Below are 23,206 nucleotides of genomic sequence, written 5' to 3'. Positions count from 1 at the left end.
AGGTTGAAGTGGAGATGGGCAGGACACGTAGCCAGAATGACAGATGGGCGATGGACGAAGAGGTTATTGGAATGGAGGCCAAGAGAAGACAAGAGAAGCGTCGGTCGACCGCCTACAAGATGGACTGACGACTTAAGAAAGGTAAATAAAAACTGGATGAGGGCGGCGCAGGATAGATGGGGTTGGAAACGAGGGGAGGAGGCCTATGTTCAGCAGTGGACTTTTGAGGCTGGATGATTAGTATAAACTGGGGATATATCTAAATTGGTCCTGTGGTGGGAGGTAATAGTCTAATGTGTGACTGCGCGCTACCGCCTGTTCTCTAATGAAGTGCAGTTATAGTTACTGTTGCGATGAGCGACAGAGTAGGATTCTGTCTAAATCCTGACCCACTACTTTGCGCCGTGTAATTTGGGTTGCCTATATAAACTTGAATCGGCGAAATGGGCCTTTGAGTAATTTAAAAAATATTATATACAAATAGAAATTGGAATAAAATAGAAATGGGAAAATTATTAATTTATAGATATTACAAAGAAAAGGTATCTAAATGGTTTTCGAGCAAGTCATGGTGTACGAAAGAATTTTATAAATAATAAAATTTTGCTATATTACCTAACCACTTTAAAAATTCACATTGTAAGGCATAAATAAATTAAATTATATAGGTAGTACCTTTTTAGATGTACTTAAAAATGAAACTGAAAAGTTATTACTATAAAGATTGATCTGTGGCTATGCTTGACTTAAATAAAACAACGATTAGATAATATAAAAAATCACAAATTTTATTAAATTTGGGAAAGTATAGACTCAAAATTCAAAATCAATTGATGTAAAGTCACTTGAAGGTTGGTGAAAAGTTAGGTCTGACGAAATTTAATTAGTTGTTTAAACTCTAGATTTTAATTGCGAAGCGCATTCAATGAATCATATATGTGATTTGCTTATATGCTAATTATGTCATGTGTGAATGATCATGTGACCGTTAAAATTGTTTTTAGAAAAACGCTGAAAAGACTATTTAGTGCTAATAAAAATCGATATTTTCTGCAGTTACATGACATTTAATATTAAAATAGTATTGAATGTGGTAGAATGTAGACTCTTTGTATAATTACCAATTGAACAGTGAAGCTGTTAGATAAATTTTCCGATTCAATCATTTCTACTGTTCACAGTTCTGTGTTTGCTTTTTGAGTAGGTATTTTATTTTCTTGACAACGAAAATGTTCGGTGTGGAAAGAATTAATAAGTGCGTGGAATGCGGAAAAGTGTATACACGTAAAAATGATTTAAGAAGACATGTAAAAAGTTCGGAATATGCAACCCAAATTACACGGCGCAAAGTAGTGGGTCGGGATCTAGAATCGAGTGAGAGTAGTGCCATGTTCGGTTGCACAACGCTGTTCAGTACACAAATGAAATTTTGGCATAGATAAGTTCGTGAAGGACGAGATTCCGTGTAAAACAAAAGTCATCAACGATGTCCAAAAATTGTCCGATAAAGGAGAAAACTCGTTTGTCTGCAGGCAAAGTTTTAGGGACAGTGTTTTGGGATTATCGTGGCGTTATGTTGCTGGATTTTCTTCATGAGAGACGAACCATTAATGCCGCTTATTACTGTAGTCTTTCGGACCGTGTTCCAGCTGCCTGTAGGTCCAAAAGACGGGGATGTCCTATACGAGATGTGCTGCTCTTGCATGACAACGCCCGACCGCATACAGCTGCCCTGTATTCATTGGACTATCGTTGAACATCCTGCGTGTAGTCCTGATCTTTAACCATGTGATTACCACATGTTCGGTCCATTAAAAGATGCACTAGACGGAGCGCGTTTTGATGGTGATAATTAAGTGGAGCAATTCGTGAGCAATTGGTTAGATACCCGCCCTCTTCTTTTTATGAACATGGAATACAGAAACTTCCTAGTCACTGGAAAAAATGCATACAGAAGGAAGGAATGTATATAGAAAAATGAAGTATTGTTTAATTGTTGTAATTATAATTCAATAAAAAGCAAAGGTTGGTTCATATTTGATTCACCCTCGTATCTTTAGGTCATAGTTTTAACACCCTTAAGGCGCCAATAGACATGTCAAAATTGTTAAAAATAGAACCAATACTCCTCTATCGATTCGTAATATATATCTTTAATATAAATCCGGTCCAATCTAAACAATTCCTGAATTTATACCGGATCTGATAACAGTTTAAGAAATACCGATATAACATGCTAAACTGCAATTATGGTGATAAATAAATATAAGCCAAAGTTTTACACAAGTTAGTAGAAAGACTAGCAAAACTATTTGTGCAATCCTTTTATGAGATTTCCAATAGTAACTAGAAACAGACTTGGATTGCTCACTAACCAAATCTGGAATAGATAAACAAACCATCTACAAAACAATACAGAAGAAACTTAACAATACTATTAGAAAAAAAGCTGGTAGACATAAATCCTCACTTTAATAACAGTAAAAAAATGGTTCATATTCGGTTTATTAAATACCATAAATAAAAATCCACGTAAAAAAACTAAAAGCTTAAATTCACTCTTGAAGTTTTTAATTACATAACTATTTTCAATAAATATTATAATAATTATTGTTTTATAGAAAAAAAATTCTGTAGAATATAAACATAGGTTGGAATGTATGTACATGAATTTTGATATAGTGCAGGACAAGATCTAGTGATTTTTATGGCATTGACTTTTAGCATTTTTATAAATATACTCCATGTCAAGGATTTGGACAACAAAATGTATAAAAAATTCATTTTTTTTACACAATGTATAAAGGGGCGGATTTGTGAAAAAATGCACTTGGATAATATGAGAGGTGGCATTCTGATCTTTGCAGAAAAAGTTGTGTTATAAAACTTCAATAATAATTATGTAGTGGGAGCACGCAAAATAAAATTATATTTTGCTGACGTCACAAAACGAATTTCACAATGCAAAAATCGACGGTTGCTAGGCAAAGTGACGTCACGAAAATAGAATTCTATTTTGCATGCTCCCACTACAGTATTGATAAGTAAACAAGGTCATTAGTATTAAAAAGTAGTATCAAAAGTATTAAAATGCAATCGCTTTCTATAAATTTTTTCAAGTATTAAAAACATAGTCAAAATCGATATTTTTGGCGTAAGACCTTTTTAATTATCAGTACAGAATTAATGATTGATTTTGCCTTCTTTTCCCAGAAGATATGAAAATTTTTATCGGAAAAGTGAAAAGTAATGGTTCAAAGATTACCATCCTATTGTTTTATAACTTGTCGCAAATACGGTCAACTTTGGCCGGTTGTATCTCAGGAACCAGTGGTAATTCACCTTTTTTGTTTTAAAAGAAGCGTGATGAGTTTTCTCCAACGTCGTTTTCTGAATTTAATTAAAGCTAATAGTTACCGTTAACGAGCAATATAAGATATGCCGATGACACGGTGATCCTTGTCAGTAGCATAGATGGATTACAATAGGCAATGGAAAGGGTTAGGTTAGTTAGTGAAGAATACGGCCTGAGCCTCAACTTCAAAAAGACAAAATGGATGCTGATAAGTAAAAACAGCAACTGGCTCGACAGTTACAGGTAAACAACATACTAGTTGACCATGTAGAATCTTATGTATACCTTGGCACCAACATAAATGCAAAATAGGAACAGGCCACAGAAATTAAGGCATCAATAGAACGAGCTAGAGCAGCATTTAAAAATATAAGCAAGAATTTGTCTCTTCCCAAAACTACGTCTAGTTAAATGCTACATTTTTTCGATCTTACTATATGGTGTGGAGGCCTATACGCTGACAGAGACGCTCATGAAAAAACTAGAAGCATTCGAAATATGGATGTACCGACGCATTCTTCGTATATCCTGGACAGAACATATCACCAACATAGAGCACAGTTAAAAAAAGAAAACTTGAATATCTAGGCTACATATTGAGTCACGATAAGTACCGTCTGTACAGGATTTATATTAGCATCCAAAAAATAAGAATAATCCATATCGATTTAATTTTTAAAAGTCTCAAACAAATATTATTTACATATACTGTCTACATTACGTAAATGGGTGACATGTTTTGAAAACAACGGAGTCAGCAATTATGTACTATTAGTAATTCATGGTCACATTCAAGTATGAAATCATAACAAACAATTGGGATCTATTTATAGATACGTATAAAGTAAAGAAAGAGATTATTCATTATTCAGAAACCAACTAGTTACTGTCGTACATAGTGTTATAAATAAATATATTTCGGTAATTAGTGTTTCAACTAAATCAACCCAATCATCGGGGATAACAACCCCCCAGTACCAAGATATGTCTATTGCAATTGATTATCCAGGAGAACATAGACAGTAAGCGGGCGATAGGCAGGAGAAGTGGTTCGGGCTCACATCATTCGAATTATTCAGAAGTGCCGCAAGCAAGATCAGAATTGCCATGTTAATAGCCCACGTTCGCAACCGACAGGGCACTTGAAGAACAAGAGAATAGTTACCGAGATATTATATTTGTTTATAAGCCAAACAGTTGTTTATATTTTAAAGAATCCCCGAGGCTGCCCAAATAATCCGATTTAAATTCTATAAAGTACGTTGGATAGGTGGACTGCTCTTTAAGGTGGAGTCAATTATTATTTCGAAGTTTTCAGACAATTTTTTTGCAAAAATCAGAACGTCACGTCTTATCTGAAAACAAATCCGCCCTGGTCTATTTATAGTTATAATAAAAAGATTTAAAAGTCACACTATGTCCGGACTTGTACTACACAAGGGGAAATAATGAAGAACAAACTTTGTCACAATTTTAAAACAATATATTAATAAGATCTGAGTTCTTTTCAATTCAGAATTACAGTAATACTATATATATATATATATATATATATATATATATATATATATATATATATATATATATAAGCAAAATAGGGTTAGTAGTATAGAAAAATATGTGTATATATCAAAACAGATTGAATATATATTTTTGTCTCCATGCATTCCGTTTTAAACACACAAAGCAATTTTATTTATAAAAATTCAATCAAAACACCATGTTCCTGGTGAAGAATATAAAATGTTAACTGTTTTTTACAACTTGTCTACAGCAATTAAAAATGATTATAAACTCCCGAATAAAAATTGGAAAATATACGAGAATATAATGAAAAATAAAAATTTCCATACGTATAAATCCAAAAAAAAGTCCAATATAGTCATAAAAAAAGAAATAAAAGGTGCATTAAAACATTCTCGACAAAATTACAGAGGGATATTTGTGAATAATTGTTAATTTATGAGGTGATTCTTCATCGTACATTCAATTATTATAAATAAAAAATTTGTAGATGGTGTTTAAAATCATATTGATAGTATACAGCTGCCGCTGTTTGCTTTGTCTCAGTCTTATTCTCCTTTTTCCTATTAACCAAAACATCATCTTCAAATTTCATTACTTATAAAGATTTAATTTTGTGATTTTCGTCAACATTTACGTAAGCGATAAAATACAAAATAAATGTATATCTTTTATGTGTTTTGTTATACGTTTCTATTTCATTTTGAGCTACTTGCCACTTCATAATGGTAATGGTAGGGGAGCCCAAGCGGGGATTTTTGCAGTTACTCGAGCGCGTCAGATTATTATATGGGGAGAAACCTTGTACCCTGAAAATGTACCTCTACCATATACTGGCTCTTAATTCAGAGGAGTTCGTTAAAGGGGGTCCGAAAAAAATCTATCCTTAAAAATACTCGAAATTGTCAGATTAAGCTAAGGTAAGTTAAGTACATGTAAAACAGTGTATATTTAAAAAATCTGACGATTTTAGCGGGGCGTAAGGAAATGGGTCAGTCCCAAAGTTTCACAAGAAAAAAGCGAATATCTCGCGAAATAAATGACAGATCGAAAAACTAAAAAATACGTGCTCAATATTTTTCAAAAATCTATCGAATGATACCAAACACGACTTCCCACGAAGAGGGGTGGGGGGTAAATTAAAAATTTTAAATACGAATCCCGTGATATTTCGCGAAATGAACATCAGATCCAAAAACTGAAAAATACACTTATTCAATATTTTTGAAAAATCTATCGAATGGCACTAAACACGACCCCTCACAGAGGTGGGGTGGGGGATACTTTAAAATCTTAAATGGGAGCCCCCATTTTTTTATTGCAGATTTGGATTCCTCACGTAAAAATAAGTAACTTTTATTCGAGACATTTTTTCGAATTATGGATAGATGGCGCTATAATCTAAACAAAACGATTGTTGGAAATGGAAAATTAAATTAAAAATGGAAAGTCCCCACTAAAATGGAAAACTTTACTTAACTTTTTTTGGTTTTAGGACCTACTCTTCACAACCCAATAGGTCCCCATAACGCTCGAGTGACTGCACATTTAGCATACTTTGCTCCCCTACCATAAGCAATTAAGGTTTGCTCCCCTACCTGTGACTAAATTGTGGAAATCACTACAAGAAATTAATATCAGCTACACTCTAGTCAACGCCTTAAAAAATCTATACGAAAATTCTACATCGCAAGTAAAAATTGGCAACACACTATCTAAAAAGTTCATACTTAACAAGGGTCTGCGCCAGGGTTGCTGTATTTCACCAACTTTGTTCAAGATATATGTTGCAAAAGCACTAAACCAGTGGAAACATAAATGCCATGGTACGGGTATAGACCTCGGAGAGGTTTTTTTATATACCTTACAATTTGCTGATGACCAAGTGATCATAGCTAATAATAAAGACGACCTTAAAGTATATGGCAAGAAAACTAAAGGAGGAATATGAACAGTGGGGCTTGGAAATTAATGTGGAAAAAACTAAATACCTACCCATAGGAGCTGAGTTATCCAATATCGAACTAGAAGATAATGAACAAATCACATCCTGTAGTGAATACACGTACCTGGGAGTAATCTTCGATAGAACGGGAAAAGACAATGAGGAATTAAAGAAAAGGGTAACACAAGCTAGAAGAACAATTGGCTGGCTAAATGGAATACTTTGGAGCTCCGAAATACGAATACAGCGAAAATACAATATCTATGAAACACTTATTAAAAGCAGCCTACTTTACGGAGCAGAAACTTGGAGAATATAAAGATCGTTAGGTATATCCCGTAGGGAAAGAGTTCGAAATGAGGAAGTAAGACGACGAATTGGAATAGATGGTTACTTAACAACAGACATTGAGAGGAAACAGTTGATTTGGTATGGTCATGTTCAAAGAATGGAAGACACAAGATTGACCAAAAAGATCATGCAGTGGGTACCACCAAACCGCAAAAAACGAGGAAGACCCAAAAAGACATGGAAAGAAGGGGTAACCAAAGCAATGAGTGCAAGGGATCTTAGAGATGGCCAATGGGATGATAGAAGGACGTGGAAGTTAGGCAGCGGACAACGTCGAAAGACGTTCTAAAACCGATACATATATATCACTATTCTAATAGAACTTAAAAGTACACAATTGCATAAATATATTCAAATTAGACACAAATTTTTCAAATTACTTTTGTAATAATTGACGATTATTTTACGACCGAATGCTACATAATGCTCTACAATACAATCAAACAGTCACAAATTCTAGCGAAAATTGAGAAAATATTAGACAAAATTGAAAAACTCTTTGAAATGTTAATTATATGTATTATCCCAGGACTGATGATTAGATCAGACTCATTCAGACTGATTAAGACATAGTACTCATAAACATAACATATTATTTTCGGACACTGGAGATGAATCATATAAAAAAACACCTAAACTGTAATAGCATTACAAAATACAATGAACGTAAAGGATATCTTAACTTTGTATCGGGAACATGTAGTGTAAATTATATACAGTCGGAAAAATGAAAGAATACCCATGAACGATCACATCAATCACTTATTTTGTATTTGCTCTCTTTTTCTATAAATAGCAAACGTTTGGTATAGAAAAAGACAGCAAATACAAAATAAGTGATTGATGTGATCGTTCATGGGTATTCTTTCATTTTTCCGACTGTACTAAGTGAGCATTATGTGATTTATAAAATGGTGTGAAGTTTGTAATTCCTAATGTGTGGCTGCAGTTATCAAAAGATACAATTTTTGATTGCATTTAGTAATAAATTGTAATATTTTCTATTTTTGCGAAATAAGGAACTGTTCAGTAGTAAGCCGATAAAAAAGTTTTAGGTCGACGGTTTTGTGTCAAAAAGGCGAATAAACCTTTTTATGTGTACCTGTTATTTATAGGTCCTTATATTGATTGTACGTTTCTTTCGTTTCTTTATTGATAGTGTAAGAGATAATTTTATAGGTTTCTTAACCGTAGGTAAATAAAGGTTTTACATTTTGGTCCCTAGTGTACAAAATCGTCATTTAATCTCAATCGCAAATAATTACACTTTTATAAAAAGCAACTTTTTATAATAAAACGTTTTTATTATTTATATGACACTATAAAAAAAGTATTATAAAAACAAATATTTTTCAAATAAAAATGTCAATTTTAAAACCAAAAAGGATTTACTATACCGGGAATCGAACCCGAGCCACCTGGGTGAAACCAGGTATCCTAGCCACTAGACCATATTGGATGTTAGGTATGGAGATAAATACTTGGCATATAAATTCTAGTGCAACAGTATTAAAATAAATGAATTTTTGGAATAATAAAACTCAGTGCATCCACGTAAAAGCTGTTGAATATGCATTGTCATCGAGTTCTGACATATTCGGAAAATTTCAGACCTCTAGCTAGTCAGGAAGTATGTTTAATTTTTTTCCGGACAAAGTGACAAAGAACAAGTGGAGTGTATAAAAACGTTTTAAAAATAAAGATTTTTATTCTGTATCACATTTATCCCTACGTAGTTTTGTCGAAAAAGTTAATACTTTCATATAAAACACTGGTCCCTCAAAGGAACATTAAGCATGGTTGGGTAACAATCAAATCTCTTTATCAAAATCAACCGTACCGTGTGTGATAGTCTTAAGCAAACGTTTATACTGACAATTATAAAATATGTAGAATACGACACTGAAAAAAACAACTACTACTATGAAAGCACACACCATTTATACCTGCGTAGACTATTGACTATTTATAAATATGTTAAATATATAATCTCTATACTCTATACAACATTATTCATAATTTATTTATACAAATGTTCCCTTTTTGCAACAATATGTATAAGTAGGTATCAAATTTAGACAATAAATATGTGTTTTGGGCTCTGATTTCTCAAAGAAATTTCAGATAAATAATTCAGTCAATTTGTACTCTAGGAACCCCCTAGTGGGAAAGTTTTGGGGTAGTTCTGATTTCTTTCATTTTACATGTACATATTTTGGAGTGCTGAATCAGAATATGAGGTTTGCGAACAAAATTTAGTGACGCAACATTGAAACAATCGCGAATAATTTCTGCTTTTTCCCGCTTTTTTGCTTAAATCTCGAAAACTATTAACTTTTAGTAAATGGTTTGTTAACAGAAATTAAAGTACTTAAAATTATCTACAAATATCACTATTTAGTTTTTTTTTCAGTCGAACCGTTCGGTCTAAAGTGTAACGGTCTCTGCAAAACCCACTTTTTACATTCCAAAACTTTATTTTTTATTAGAATGGTGTTATTTGATAAATTTCTCCTAGTTTTTTGCAAAAATAATTAAAAAGAAAAAAGGTCGATATTGTACAAACTCAGTAATGACAAAAGGTAGGACTCTAACAAAATAAAAATTATTATACATAATGTTGTACACTTCCAGACGAACAGCTTCTGTTAAGATGAACAAGATCCCAAATAGGAAACTATATCAACCAATTTTAAAATGTATAAACATTTTCAATTTCTTTGCAACACGAAAATGCAGCAGCTGCATAATACTTTGGTTAAATCGGAGAGTACAGGAAGAGTCTATACCGGTTTCGGAGGTTTTTTCCTCCTCATCAGTAGTCCCATATCCTCTTCTCTCCGATTTGCCCAGGCATCACACTTTGGGCCTTTCCGAATTGCAAAGAACGAAATGTCACGGATGTACTACACTAGGTTCGCTTTCAAGATGCAGTAGAAATAAACAAACCAAGACACGTTAAATGCCACTAGGAGCACAACCGAATCATAATTTACAATGTATAAACTTTGCAAATCATGATTTGGGATTTACAATGTATATACATTGTAAATTATGATTCGGTTGTGCTCCTAGTGGCATTTAATGTGTCTTGGTTTGTTTATTTCTACTGCATCTTGAAAGCGAACCTAGTGTAGAGCCATCTACCGAAAAACAAAGTAAGTTATCAATCGAAGTAGCACAGAAAACGACAATAAATATCGTTCCCATACCACCAGATTGACAACAGGTGGAATATTTTCTTTGGTTACAACCTCCCGAGATTTTCAAAAATTATAAATCATAGAGTCATTATAAATTATTCAATCATACCAATTTTGAGCCGTCTCTTTTTGTCGAGAAACACGGCCAACCCTACAAGGACTGGTGAGACGAATGATCTGGGCCTTACTGTCGCTACAAGACTATGAAGAGGCGCGTTGCTTTTCTTCTTCCAGTTATCATATTTCCCACGTTTTTTATGAAGTATAACTTTTTCCATAAATGTACATAGTGTTTCAGGAATGAGTTATGTATTTCCTTCTAAAAATTTATCCGGTGGGAGTACTACTGTGTTAATAAACCTGGCTCCGGATATCATCAACAATAATGGCAGCAGCCGTCTGAACAATCCGTAGTCTTTCCTCTTGTTCATTTTTTTAACGCTTGCTGGTACCTAGCGTCGTTCAAGATTTTATAGCCTGTGTCTTTGAAACAAACTACCGGCTTCTTGTTTTAAGACATGGTAATATGTAATTATATCGCTTCCGTATTTTTTGAGTAGATGAGCTTTGACTGTCTTTTTGTCAGTACGATATTTACCCTTGATTTGGTCCATCAATTCTTAGAGCAAAAACTGACACTCCCCGTCACTATTCTCTAAATAATAGTATACGTCTTCTTCCATTGCTCTTTTAACATCATGGCAAATGGACCCGATTTTTTAATATTTTTTGAGGTTCTTCTGCTCTTTTCATAACAGTTTCTTTGAGTTTTAGAATTCTAACTTCATACACCATATTGCGATTGGTTTTCTTTGGTTATAACGAGACCACACATAAAACTTTTGAAATTAAAAGGTGGTTCTTTAGAACGTCTTTGAACTTGCTCCAACCCTCCTTAACTTTCTTCAAAAAAGCGGTTATCATTTTTACATCATTATAGTTTTTACGACTTACTCTTATGAACCTCAACTGTAGTTTTTTACTGAGCTGAACATGGTTATTTCAAAACCGTTTCAACATCATTATCCAGTACTTTATCATAAAAAAAACACACGTCAGAAGCCATTTTTAACACCACACGTAAACACAACTTGTAGAAATCAACAAAAAAACAACTTGTTAAAACAACAAAATGACTGGGAACGCAGACGTGCAGGTAAGTACTCGTGCGCGATGGTGTGCGCCGTCCTTAAAACTTTCAATAAAAAACCTCATGTAAATAATTCAATAAAAACGATTTATTAAGTTTTTAACATTTCTCCCGCCTAAAAAGTTGCTTTTGCAGAGACCGCTAAAAATTGTCCATTTTCAACTCGCACTTCAGACCGAACGGCTCGTCTAAAAAAAATTAAATAGTGATATTTACAGAGAATTTTAAGTTTCTTTAATTTCTGTTAATATACCATTTATTGAAAGTTAATACTTTTCGAGATTAAACCAATAAAGCGGGACAAAGCAGAAATTTTTCGCTTTTTTCGCGATTTTTTTAATGTTGCGTCACGAAATTTTGTCCGCAAACCTCATATTCGGATTCAGCATCCCAAAATACATATGGAATTAAAGAAATCAGAACCACCCCAAACCTTTCCTAGTCAAAAACACAATTTAACTGAATTAAAAAGTCAACGTAAAATGTTCATACCCCTCAGAACCCTGTAGTCTTTTGTTTTTGATTATTTGAACAATAAATAAAGTTTGGGACGTCTCCTGGCATCCCGATTACAAACACAAATAACAAAAAATAAAAATAGAAATCATCAACAATTCTAACAGGAAAAATAATAAAGAACTTAAGTAGGATTTTTCATAATACGCTTTTGCCTGAAGTCGTACACTCGCCGGCAAAAGAATACCATCTCGGGAGATACTAGAGTCATGGGAGGTTGCCTGTGAGATCTTGGATATGGTTCCGGGTTGGGAATGCATGGTAGGACTTCCTCTATTCCCGCCTCGATCCGTTTGTACGTCTTGCGGTACCTAAAACATAAACACAAATAAGTTAACTTTAAATATGAAATAAGGGACAAAAATGTACCTATAAAATACACAAGATTCCAAAAAATATCAAGATATTCAAGATGCCCAACTGTTACGCCCTAAGTAAGGTTCATTAGGCAGGGCTACATTGCGACTGATAGTTACATAATTATCCTCTATTGGATCACCATTACTAGTCCAATCATTTGGTAGTTTTACCTGGAAAGATTTCCGTGAGTTTTGAAAATTGGTAATTTTATGGATTTCGGTATGCTCTTTTCAAATTTCAACTTTGCTACCTTGTATCTCCGCCGTTCGCGCCAAATTGAAAAAATGGCGCTAATAACAGTTTTTTGGGAATATCTATCTCCTTCCCGACGCATTTTACGAAAGAAACATTTATGTATAAACTAAAAAAAAATTCCTACAATTTTTGTATTTATAATCTTTTTCTGTAAAATCAATAGTATTCGCGTACCAGCGTCAGAAAGTATTATTCATCTACACCACGACGTATTTTTCGTATATTTCTCTAAAACAGTGTTTTTCAATCTGTGGGTCGCAACCCCCAGGGGGCCGCGAAGCGTTTTTCGGGGGGTCGGCGACTGAAAGAAAAAGTTGAGGTTCTTGGAGGAATGATGTGCTTGTTTGTTTTTCAAAATTTTATCAAATTGTGGTCCTATTTTTGAAAGGTTAATAATCAAATAATTTTATAATTGCAGTCTATTTCTCTTTTTAGTTTTAATGTCTACCATTGAAGAAAATGTCAGTTCGCACAAGTATGAAGTGGTGAATTGCAGACACTAATAATTTAAGAGCTTCCCTTCCAGCTCTGGATATTTGTGTTTTCTTTTCATACAAAGTACGTAGACACTTTGCGAATAAGCGAACGGCTCCACGGGCGAGAAATTGACGCTAGCAGTAGCCGTAAAACGAACTTAAGGTTCCACGAAACGGAATAGAAATAGCCGAACTAAACCGACTACGCACAAGTCCTGTAGTCGGTACAGTTCGGCTATTCCTATTCCGTTCCGCGGAACCTTAAGTTCGTTTTACGGCAACTGCTAGCGTCAATTTCTCGCCCGTGGAGCCGTAGGCTAAAATTCCATTTTAAGCATGCCATCAGCAGCTAAATCTATAAGACATTCTTTAATTTTTGTTTTGGTGACATCAGCCAGATTTATTGATTGGTCCAAAAAAGGGTTTAAAATCAGAAAGTATGTCCAAGAAAGAAGGTATGTCAAAATCTTCTGTTGCATTATCTTCATCAATCTTCTGAACACATGGAAAAGACTCAAACATTTTGTTTTGCAGAGAGGTTGACCACAAACGAAGTTTTGCGTGAGATGTTTTTATTTTATCTTTAGCTGTTAAAATATTCTCTTCACTTCCTTGAAGGTTCTTGTTCAAATTGTTAAGGTGGCTAAAAAGATCTGCCAAAATGCTTATTTCAAGAGCCAATCGGGTCAGAAAGCATATTTAGATTTTGCATCTTGTAAGAACATTAACAATTCTTCTCTCAGTTCCAGAATTCTTGCCAATACCTTTCTTTTGGATAGCCACCTGACCTCTATGGGATAAAGGAGATTTTGATTAAGCGAGCCCATATTTTCACAAACGATTCTGAATATCCGGGTTTGCAAAGCTCTACCTTTGATAGAATTTACAATTTTTATTACCTCCTTGAGCACGTCATTTAAATCAAAAGGTACTACCGTAGCAGCTAGAGCTTGTCTATGAAGAAAACAGTGTGTCCAGGATATGTTTGGCATTGTCGTTTTTATTTTGCAATGAGTCCGCTTTGCCAGTCACAGCTTAGCGCCATCGCTATAAATAGTGATACATTTTTTCCAATCAATATTGTAGTCGCAAGTGCTTTCTAAAAACATATCGTACAAACACTAGCCAGTAGTGTTTGCAGGAAGTGCTTTGCAAAATAAGATTTCTTCCATGATACTGTCATTTGCTTCAAAGCACACAAATACTACAAACTGTGCACAGTCGGAAACATTTGTAAATTTGTCAAACTGCAAAGCAAAATGTTGGCTGTTCTTTAATTGTTGGCCCGCGTGAATAAAAGAAAAATGTACCAAAATGAAAAAAATTATTACCTAATCGAGCGTTCGCATTGGTAAATTTTTCGTGCGTATTGAATTAATGGTTCGTCGCAAATTTTTACCAGTGAGGACGCGGTGCTCAAATCATTTGATCTTCGCTCGAAAACGACAACCGATGGAGCGTGTGCGTTGTGTGAGTCGAAAATTCTTGCGTCCGATTTATGCGACGAACACGTTCACACTAGCACAATTTACTTCGAGCACGCAAATATTTGCGACGGACAGCTGGTACGCACGAAAAATGTACCAATGCGGACTCGGCCAGACGTATGCAATTTTTAATTAATTTATTTCTTTGGCTCTCTATGACACCAGGGGGTCGCCAGAATATTTCAACCTGTAAAGGGGTCGCGAACTGAAAAAGATTGAAAAACACTGCTCTAAAATATTCCACTACTGCCGCCAGTATTAATCCTTTCCACTCAGATGATCTCATTTTGATGATCTCTAGTTTCTGATGTCGTACTCTTTTGATAGAGTACGACATCAGAAACTCGTAGAACTTTTAAAAGAAAAGAATGTGGACAGTCGAGATATATGAGTTATTGGCAAACTGTACTGGAATCAAAAAGCAAATGTTAGAATCGAAAATGTCGAAACAGAAACTATTGAACTCAAAACAGGTGTTAGACAAGGTTGCGTGTTGTCTCCATTGTTATTCAATCTGTACAGCGAAGCTATTTTTAAGGAAGCAATATCAGAGGAAGAACTGGGTATATCCATAAACGGAAAAATCTTGAACAACATAAGATTCGCAGACGGCACCGCTATTTTTGCAGACGGTCTAGAAACACTGCAACGATTAATAAATAGATTACATCAAGTCAGTATAAAATATGGACTACAAATGAACGTTAAGAAAACCAAGTTCATGATTATTTCTAAGCAACCTACAGTAGGATGACTAGATGTCGAGGAAAAACAAGTAGAAAAAGTGAATAAGTACAAATATATGGGAACCTGGGTAAACGAAAACAATTACCAAGGTAAAGAAATCAGAACACCATTGAAATTGCAAGACAAGCATTTATAAAATGAAAAATATGTTTGTTAATCGAGACCTTCCTCTGGTGCTTAGGATAAGAGCCTTACTACTACGTGTTCTCAACTTCGTCGTATAGAATGGATAGCTGAACACTAAAAGTAAATAATATAAAGAAGTTGGAAGCATTGAGATGTGGTGCTATTACTCTGGGCTAATTAGCAAAATACAAGGAAAAGTTATTTACCAGCAATTTTATTGCTGGAATCGAATCTTATTATTGTATGTATTAATAATATACATATGCAAAGTCCGCAGATAGTGTGCTACTTTTTTTATAAACAAAATGGCGCCCGAAAATCGTGTTTTTTTTAATTTTTGCTCTCTAACTCCAAAGATTTTAACTTTAGACCAAAAACACCCAAATAAAAATTCACCGCAATTAAATTCTGTATAGAGACGTGTTTTTTCCGATTTACTTCGACGAAAACTTTCCCCGGAAAAAGCGGGTTTTTCCAACAACGTCTTTAATTTTCAACTAAACTTTTAGATAAGTAGTTATTAATCAATAATTAAATAACTTGGTAACGTAAAAGCCCTTTCCGTATATATTATAATTCCAGAAGTCTATGAAAATTGAATGAACAGTTTAGCAACAAATAAAATGTTAATTAAAAATTTACGGTCGCTATAATAACGACAATAATTATGATGCATAAGAATAACTATGATTTTTGAAGTTATACTTCTTTACCGGCGATAGAGGGTGATTTTTTTATATGTTAAAACCTATCAGCCCGGCGCATGCGCATTATAACTTTGTTCTGATTGAATGTTCAAATGACATGTCAAAAATTATCCGATATGGCAGCTGTGGTTTGGAGGTAAAGGTAAAGGTAAACAAATGTATAATATATTAGTTTTATTGTTGTGAGGACAGAAACAAAAAAAGTTTATAATATTGTAGTGACTTATAGTTTTTAAAAGCAACAGGTACGTAATAATTGTTAATGTATCATGGGTATAAACCTACCTATTTGATCTGCCAAAATACATAGTATGTAATACTTTTATTTATATAATTTGATTACCATCAAAATTTCTATCAATATTCACCTAATATATTGTTTTTTTACTCTATGTTTTGTTGTATTTTTTCAATTCTAAATCATTTCAATTCAAAATTAAAATAATTTGATCAATTTTCAAAATATCAAAATATCACAAGTTTAATCCGTTTAGTTAGTCGATCTTCGTAAATAATGACACATAGTGTCCGTGGCTAAGCGGAGAAGGCGAATGAATTCCAATATCAACCGCTCTTATCAGCGCTGGTTCGAGTCCCAATAGAAACTTTCTTTTTTGTTTTTTTTTAATACATTTTATGATTGTAAGTATATTTATTATATAATTGTATTTTCAGAAAATACGTATTTAGTTAAAAAAATTTTCGACAATTAATGTTCAGACATCATTTGTGGCTTGTTTGATGTGTTTGTGTGTGTTTTATTCTTTTATTATTTTAATTTTTGGCACTGTTCTAATAAAAATGTTTGAGAAGTAGTAAGTATAAATTAGTTTAATATTTAAACAAAATATAAATAAAAAGTATATTAATTTCGTTTAAATCATATAATAGAAGTATAACTTCTTACGTGCGTACAAAGTACACACACATTCTTTTTTTCATAAAAAGACACTATACCTATCTAATGTACTTTACAGAATTGAAATTGAACTATTTAAGCGGCCTCAGGAATATTTTAAAATTATAAACAATTTTTTGGTTTATAAACAAATAGAATATCTCGGGAAATATTAAACTAAATTAAATTGTGAAAACGGTATTCAAGAGACAGCGGCAGGACGCTTCTTTTAAAAGAGAAGACGTTTAATTATGACGAGTGGTTCCTGAGATACAACCGGTCAAAGTTGACCGGAATTTACGGCAAAGATATAAACAATAGGATCATAATTTTCAAACCATCACCTTTTTATTTTTGTCCTCTTTCTCCACACCAATTTTTATATCTTTAAAATCCTCATAACATATATTATTATGATAAAAACTATCGATAATACGTGTGAAAATTGCCAAAAATGCAAAATTCCAATCAAAAATTAGGTTGAAGAAAATGTAACCCTCAAAGTTCAAAATCGGTATACGTTAACAAAATGCATTTTCTCGGCTTCCCATGGAGCAATTTCCTTCATTCTTTTTTGTTCCCTAATAACTCGGGTAGAGCCATCGAACTAACGCATTATTAAATGTCAAACTTGCTTTTGTTTTGTTATAATAGATTAATTTATTTATAAGAACAGAAAATTACATATTTTTTCCAGTTGTAGGCTTTTTTTTAGATAAACTTACTACAAGTGTACCTTTTAAAGTTAAAAACATAAATATTCTCATTTGAAAGCTGTATAATTATTTAAACAATTTTTATTTAAACAAATTAAAATATTGTGTTATAATAAATAAATTAATTTATTATAACAAAAGAAAAGCAAGTTTGACATTTAATAATGCGTTAGTTCGATGGGTCTACTCGAGTTACTTGGGAACAAAAAAAGAATGAAGGAAATTGCTCCATGCTATGAATCTTGCTATTTTTGGCAATTTTCACACGTATTATCGATAGTTTTTATTATAATAATATATGTTATGAGGATTTTAAAGATATGAAAATTGGTGTGGAGAAAGAGGACAAAAATAAAAAGGTGATGGTTTGAAAATTATGATCCCGTTGCTTATATCTTTGCCGTAAATTTCGGTCAACTTTGACCGGTTGTATCTCAGGAACTACTCATCATAATTAAACGTTTTTTCTTTTAAAAGAAGCGCCCTGCCGCTGTCCTTCGGATACCGTTTTCATGATTTAATTTAGTTTAATATTTCCAGAGATATTCTATTTGTTTATAAGCCAAAAAATTGTTTATAATTTTAAAATATTCCTGAGGCCGCTTAAATAGTCTAATTTCAATTCTGTAAAGTACATTAGATAGGTATAGTGTCTTTTTATGAAAAAATCATAGTTGTTCTTATGCATCATAATTATTGTCGTTATTATAGCGACCGTAAATTTTTAATTAACATTTCAATTGTTGCTAAACTCTTCATTCAATTTCCATCGGCTTCTGGAATTATAATATATGGAAAGGGCTTTTAAGTTACCAAGTTATTTAATTATTGATTAACAACTACTTATCTAAAAGTTTAGTTGAAAATTAAAGATTTTGTTGGAAAAACCCGCTTTTTCCGGGGAAAGTTTTCATCGAAGTAAACCGGAAAAAACACGTCTCTATGCAGAATTTAATTGCGGTGAATTTTTATTTGGGTGTTTTTGGTCTAAAGTTAAAATCTTTGGAGTTATAGAGCAAAAATTGAAAAAAACCCGATTTTCGGGCGCCATTTTGTTTATAAAAAAAGTAGCACACTATCTGCGGACTTTGCATATCTATATTATTAATATATACAATCATAAGATTCGATTCCAGCAATAAAATTGCTGGTAAATAACTTTTCCCAAAAATGGCCTATTCTCCGATAATCAGCCCAGACTATATAGAAGGATGTTGAAAATACCATGGATCCAACGAGTTACAAATGCAGAAGTGTTAAGAAGGCTACAAACGGATGGCGAGGTCATAAGGAACATCAAAACAAGAAAGCTGGAATATTTAGGCCACATTACCAGAGGTCAAACTCACTAAAATATGGAAGGATACGGCCATAACCAGGAACACGAAACTGCGCCTGGTACGGACGCTTATCTTTCCTATCGCTACCTATGCTTCAGAAACTTGGACCATTAAAAAGTCCGACTCACGACGTATAATGGCCTTTGAAATGTGGGTATATCGTAAAATGATACGCATACCCTGGACAGCACATCGCACAAATATCTCAATATTATCAGAACTCGACATCAACACTAGGCTTACCACCATCATCAACCAAAATATATTGAGGTACTTTGGACACATTACCAGACGAAGAGAAGGCATGGAGAGGTTGGTGGTTGAAGGCACGGTAGAGGGTAAAAGAACTCGAGGAAGATCGCCACTCCGATGGTCAGACCAAATAAAATGCGCCACCGGTTACTCTCTGTCTGAGGCAGCACACCGCACCCAGGAGAGAGAAGAATGGATAGCAACCATTCGTCAAATACCATAACGTCACCACATCCTTACGAAGGATAAAGGACAGAGGAGGACCAGAGGTGCAAAATATGATATTTTAAAGTTCATAGTGCAAGGTAAAATTAAGGGTAAAAGATCCATAGGAAGAAGAATTTCATGGCTGAGAAACCTAAGAGAGTGGTATAGTTGCAGCTCGGTAGATCTTTTCAGAGCAGCTGTCAATAAGGTACGGATGGCTGTGATGATAGCCAATCTCCGATAGGAGAAGGAACTACAAGGATAAGATCTCATTTGGGATCATGGAAATGAGATTTATTTGACACTGCATTTATTTATTTGACGCCGTGTTTTCCGTCGACTAATTTTCCCTCAGTGCTTCTAGACTGTCTGCGCAAAAATAGCGGTGTCGTCTGCGAATTTTATGTTGTTCAAGATTTTTCCGTTTATTGATATACCCTGTTCTTCCTCTGATATTGCTTCCTTAAAAATAGCATCACTGTACAGATTGAATACCAATGGAGACGACACGCAACCCTGCCTAACACCTCTTTTGATTTATATAGTTTGTGTTTAGATATGTTCGATTCTAACCTTTGCTTTTTGATTCCAGTACAAATTGCCAATAACCCGCATATCTTGACTATCCACATTTATTTCTTTTAAAAGTTCTACGTGTTTCTGATGTCGTACTCTATCAAAAGAGTACGAAATCAGAAACTAGAAATCATCAAAATGAGATCATCTGACTTTAAAGGATTAATACCAGCAGCAATAGTAGAATATTTTAGAAAAATATACGAAAAACACGTGGTGCTCTAGATGAATATTTTCTGACGCTGGTACGCGAATACTATTGATTTTACAGAAAAAATTATAAATACAAAAATATAAAGATACCGAAGTATATAAGAACGAGAGATTCATTTAGCAGGGCAGTCCGTTATCGACGCGTAATAATTATTGTACATATTATGTTTTAGTTTATATTTATTAGTAAAAAAATAAAAAAAAAAAGTTAAATTGATTTGTGATGGCTATCAAAATAGCACAAACGGCTATCCATTGCTGACAGATAAAGAAATCGTTGAAATGACAACAAAGGCGGACCAAACAGATTCAGAAGCTGACACAGACTTGGAATTTTACTGTAGCTACATATGTTGATGAACTTATTCTAACTGACAAAGATTTGCGTAAATAATCTAGAGAAGCTGTATCGCACTTGCAATAATTCATCGAGTGGTATTCTCAACAAGAAGAAGCCAATAAAGTAGATTGATGAGTAGATTGCATGATCTTATGCCGATTAAGAAATTCAGCCGTGGCAAAATGTGAAGCAAAAGTAAAACAAACAAAGATTTCAGAATATTTTAAATTTATTCGATTGTACGAACACAAATCCCTCTTATATTGTCAAACAAAACATACAAATGAAATTTGAGAGTTGTACTATGAATTTTTAATTTTTTAATGTTCTGTTAACCGTCTTTTCGATTATCAGTCATACCCTTGGTCCGGTGCCCTGACGGATAATCGAGGTTCTACTGTATTTGTAAGTATTAAATAAATTAAATAAGTGCTGTAAAATAAAATAATATAAAGTTAGTCTTCCTTTATATCCCTTCTTAAGTCTTCTTTTATATAATAAAAATTATATCTCGAAAAATAAAAATTATTGTTATTTATAATTGGAACATGTAAAAGTATAGTACTTAAGGTACTCTCAAAAAAATGATCAGCCAAAAATATTCATTTTTGTAGAGTTGACTGCCATTTTTCGACAACAGCCCTTTTTTGCGGTGGGCAGCATAACTAAATCCAGTCTCATCTGAAATCAAAAAATCAAAAAGTTTCTTGTAGTTTATACCTCTGGCTAGTGAATGAACGAAGGAATTAAAAAAAAATAAAATTTGACGATTTTACAAGTTTACACATTTTCGACCCCAATTTTTCTCATTTTTTCAAAAATGACCATTTTTAAAGTAGTTTTTTTTTATAAAACAAAAACAACTTCACCTAATAAAAATTCCTTCGTTCAGTCACTAGCCAGAGGTATAAACTACAAGAAACTTTTTGATTTTTTGAATTCAGATGAGACTGGACTTAGTTATGCTGCCAACCGCAAAAAAGGGCTGTTCTCGAAAAATTGCAGTCTACAAAATGAATATTTTTGTGAGCAATGTCGCTCTGTGAGCAATTTGGTATGAAAATAAACATTAAGAAAACCAAAATGTACCTCAATTTTGCACAATAAACGTGCACATTTTATAACAGGTCAATAGATTTAAGTACCTGGGATGTTGGATCGATAGCCTAAACCCTTATCTAGAAGTAAGATCGAGAATAGAATAGGCTAAAGAATATTTCGAAAAAATCAAAAGACTGCTATGTGATTCTTGAATAAAACTCGAAATTCGACTACGTTTATCAAAATGCTACGTCTGGTCGACACTCTTCTCTGAGCAGTTGAGACGTGGACCCTTAAAACATCAACCGTAAATAAATTGGGAGACCCTTGAAATGTGGATTTACTGGAGAATCTTCAAAATTTCATGGACATCGCATACCTCAAACGAAGAAGTGCTGCATAGAATAGGTTAGGAACGTGAACTTTTCAACACAGTGAAAGTTAGAAAAACATACCTAGGTCTCATACTGAGAGATAATAAGTACCAACATGCTCAACTTACAGTGAAAGAAATGATGGAGGGTAAGGTAGGACTTGGAAGGAAAAGACTTAGGTGGCTCAGAAACATCCGACAATGAACAGGGCTAAATTTTGAACAGCTAATAAGAATAGCTGAAGAGAGAGAAGCGTTTGCAATTGTAGTAGCCAACATCCAATGATGAGAGGGCACTTTAAGAAGAAAAAGAATAACAACCTTAACAAAAATCATAGAAAAATCAAAGAATCCTTTGTATCTAGATTTTATTGAACATGACTTACCTGCAGTACTCGTTAAAAGTGAGTACATAACATTTGTCATCAATGCACGCCACGCTATTCGAATCCTTGTGCCTTGAAGCGAATACTTCGTCTGGTTGATCAGCTAGTAGCCTACCCTGCTCCGTATGTTCTGGTCGATAATACCATAAAAGTGACATCATCATCTCGCCTAAAAAATAGTGCAATTATTATACGGAGCTATCGAAAACAAGCTTAATTTAATAAGGCAAAGAGATCACCTATTTATACGGCTCAGTACTTCAGTAGGTATAGTATTTTTACTACAAAAGCAAGATTACGTAGGTCAAAATTTCTGACGTAAGAGCACTGTCAAAACATTAGAATGTGTCAGATATTTATATTTTTCTTTTTTTTTTGTTTACTATAAAAATAATATCTATAATTATTTATTATAATTAATGATGTCAATTCGTTTTCATTACTTGCCGAAATATATTAATTAACAACAATATCATAGTGTATAGGTATAATCATTTTTAATATTTTTTAAACTAAGTACCTATTGCAAACGCTAAAATTCAGAAGAAAACTTTCTGATTTTTCTAATAATAATCTTATTTCTAATAAACCTAATGTAAGAAATTTAAATTCTTTAACTTACTTCTCTGCAGTTAATGGTAAAAGAGAATCCCATTATTTCG

General features: G+C 33.4%; 1 protein-coding gene across 1 annotated transcript in view; it reads right to left on the bottom strand.

Annotated features, from left to right (window-relative positions):
- Positions 1-4,823: 4,823 nt before the first annotated feature.
- The window catches only part of LOC114328361 (titin), a 609,684-nt gene continuing 591,301 nt past the window's right edge, over positions 4,824-23,206 (bottom strand). Inside the window, exons 10-11 of the mRNA XM_028277195.2 lie at positions 22,545-22,713; positions 4,824-12,355 (exon numbers count right to left, since the gene is read on the bottom strand). Of these exons, the coding sequence (XP_028132996.1) occupies positions 12,169-12,355; positions 22,545-22,713 (356 nt within the window). The 3' untranslated portion in view covers positions 4,824-12,168. The remainder of the gene's footprint in view (positions 12,356-22,544; positions 22,714-23,206) is intronic.

Source organism: Diabrotica virgifera, chromosome 6 (genome assembly GCF_917563875.1).
Source record: "Diabrotica virgifera virgifera chromosome 6, PGI_DIABVI_V3a".
NCBI lineage: Eukaryota > Metazoa > Arthropoda > Insecta > Coleoptera > Chrysomelidae > Diabrotica > Diabrotica virgifera.
The sequence above is the reverse complement of the archived record's forward strand: the minus strand, read 5'-3'. Positions and strand labels throughout refer to the sequence as shown.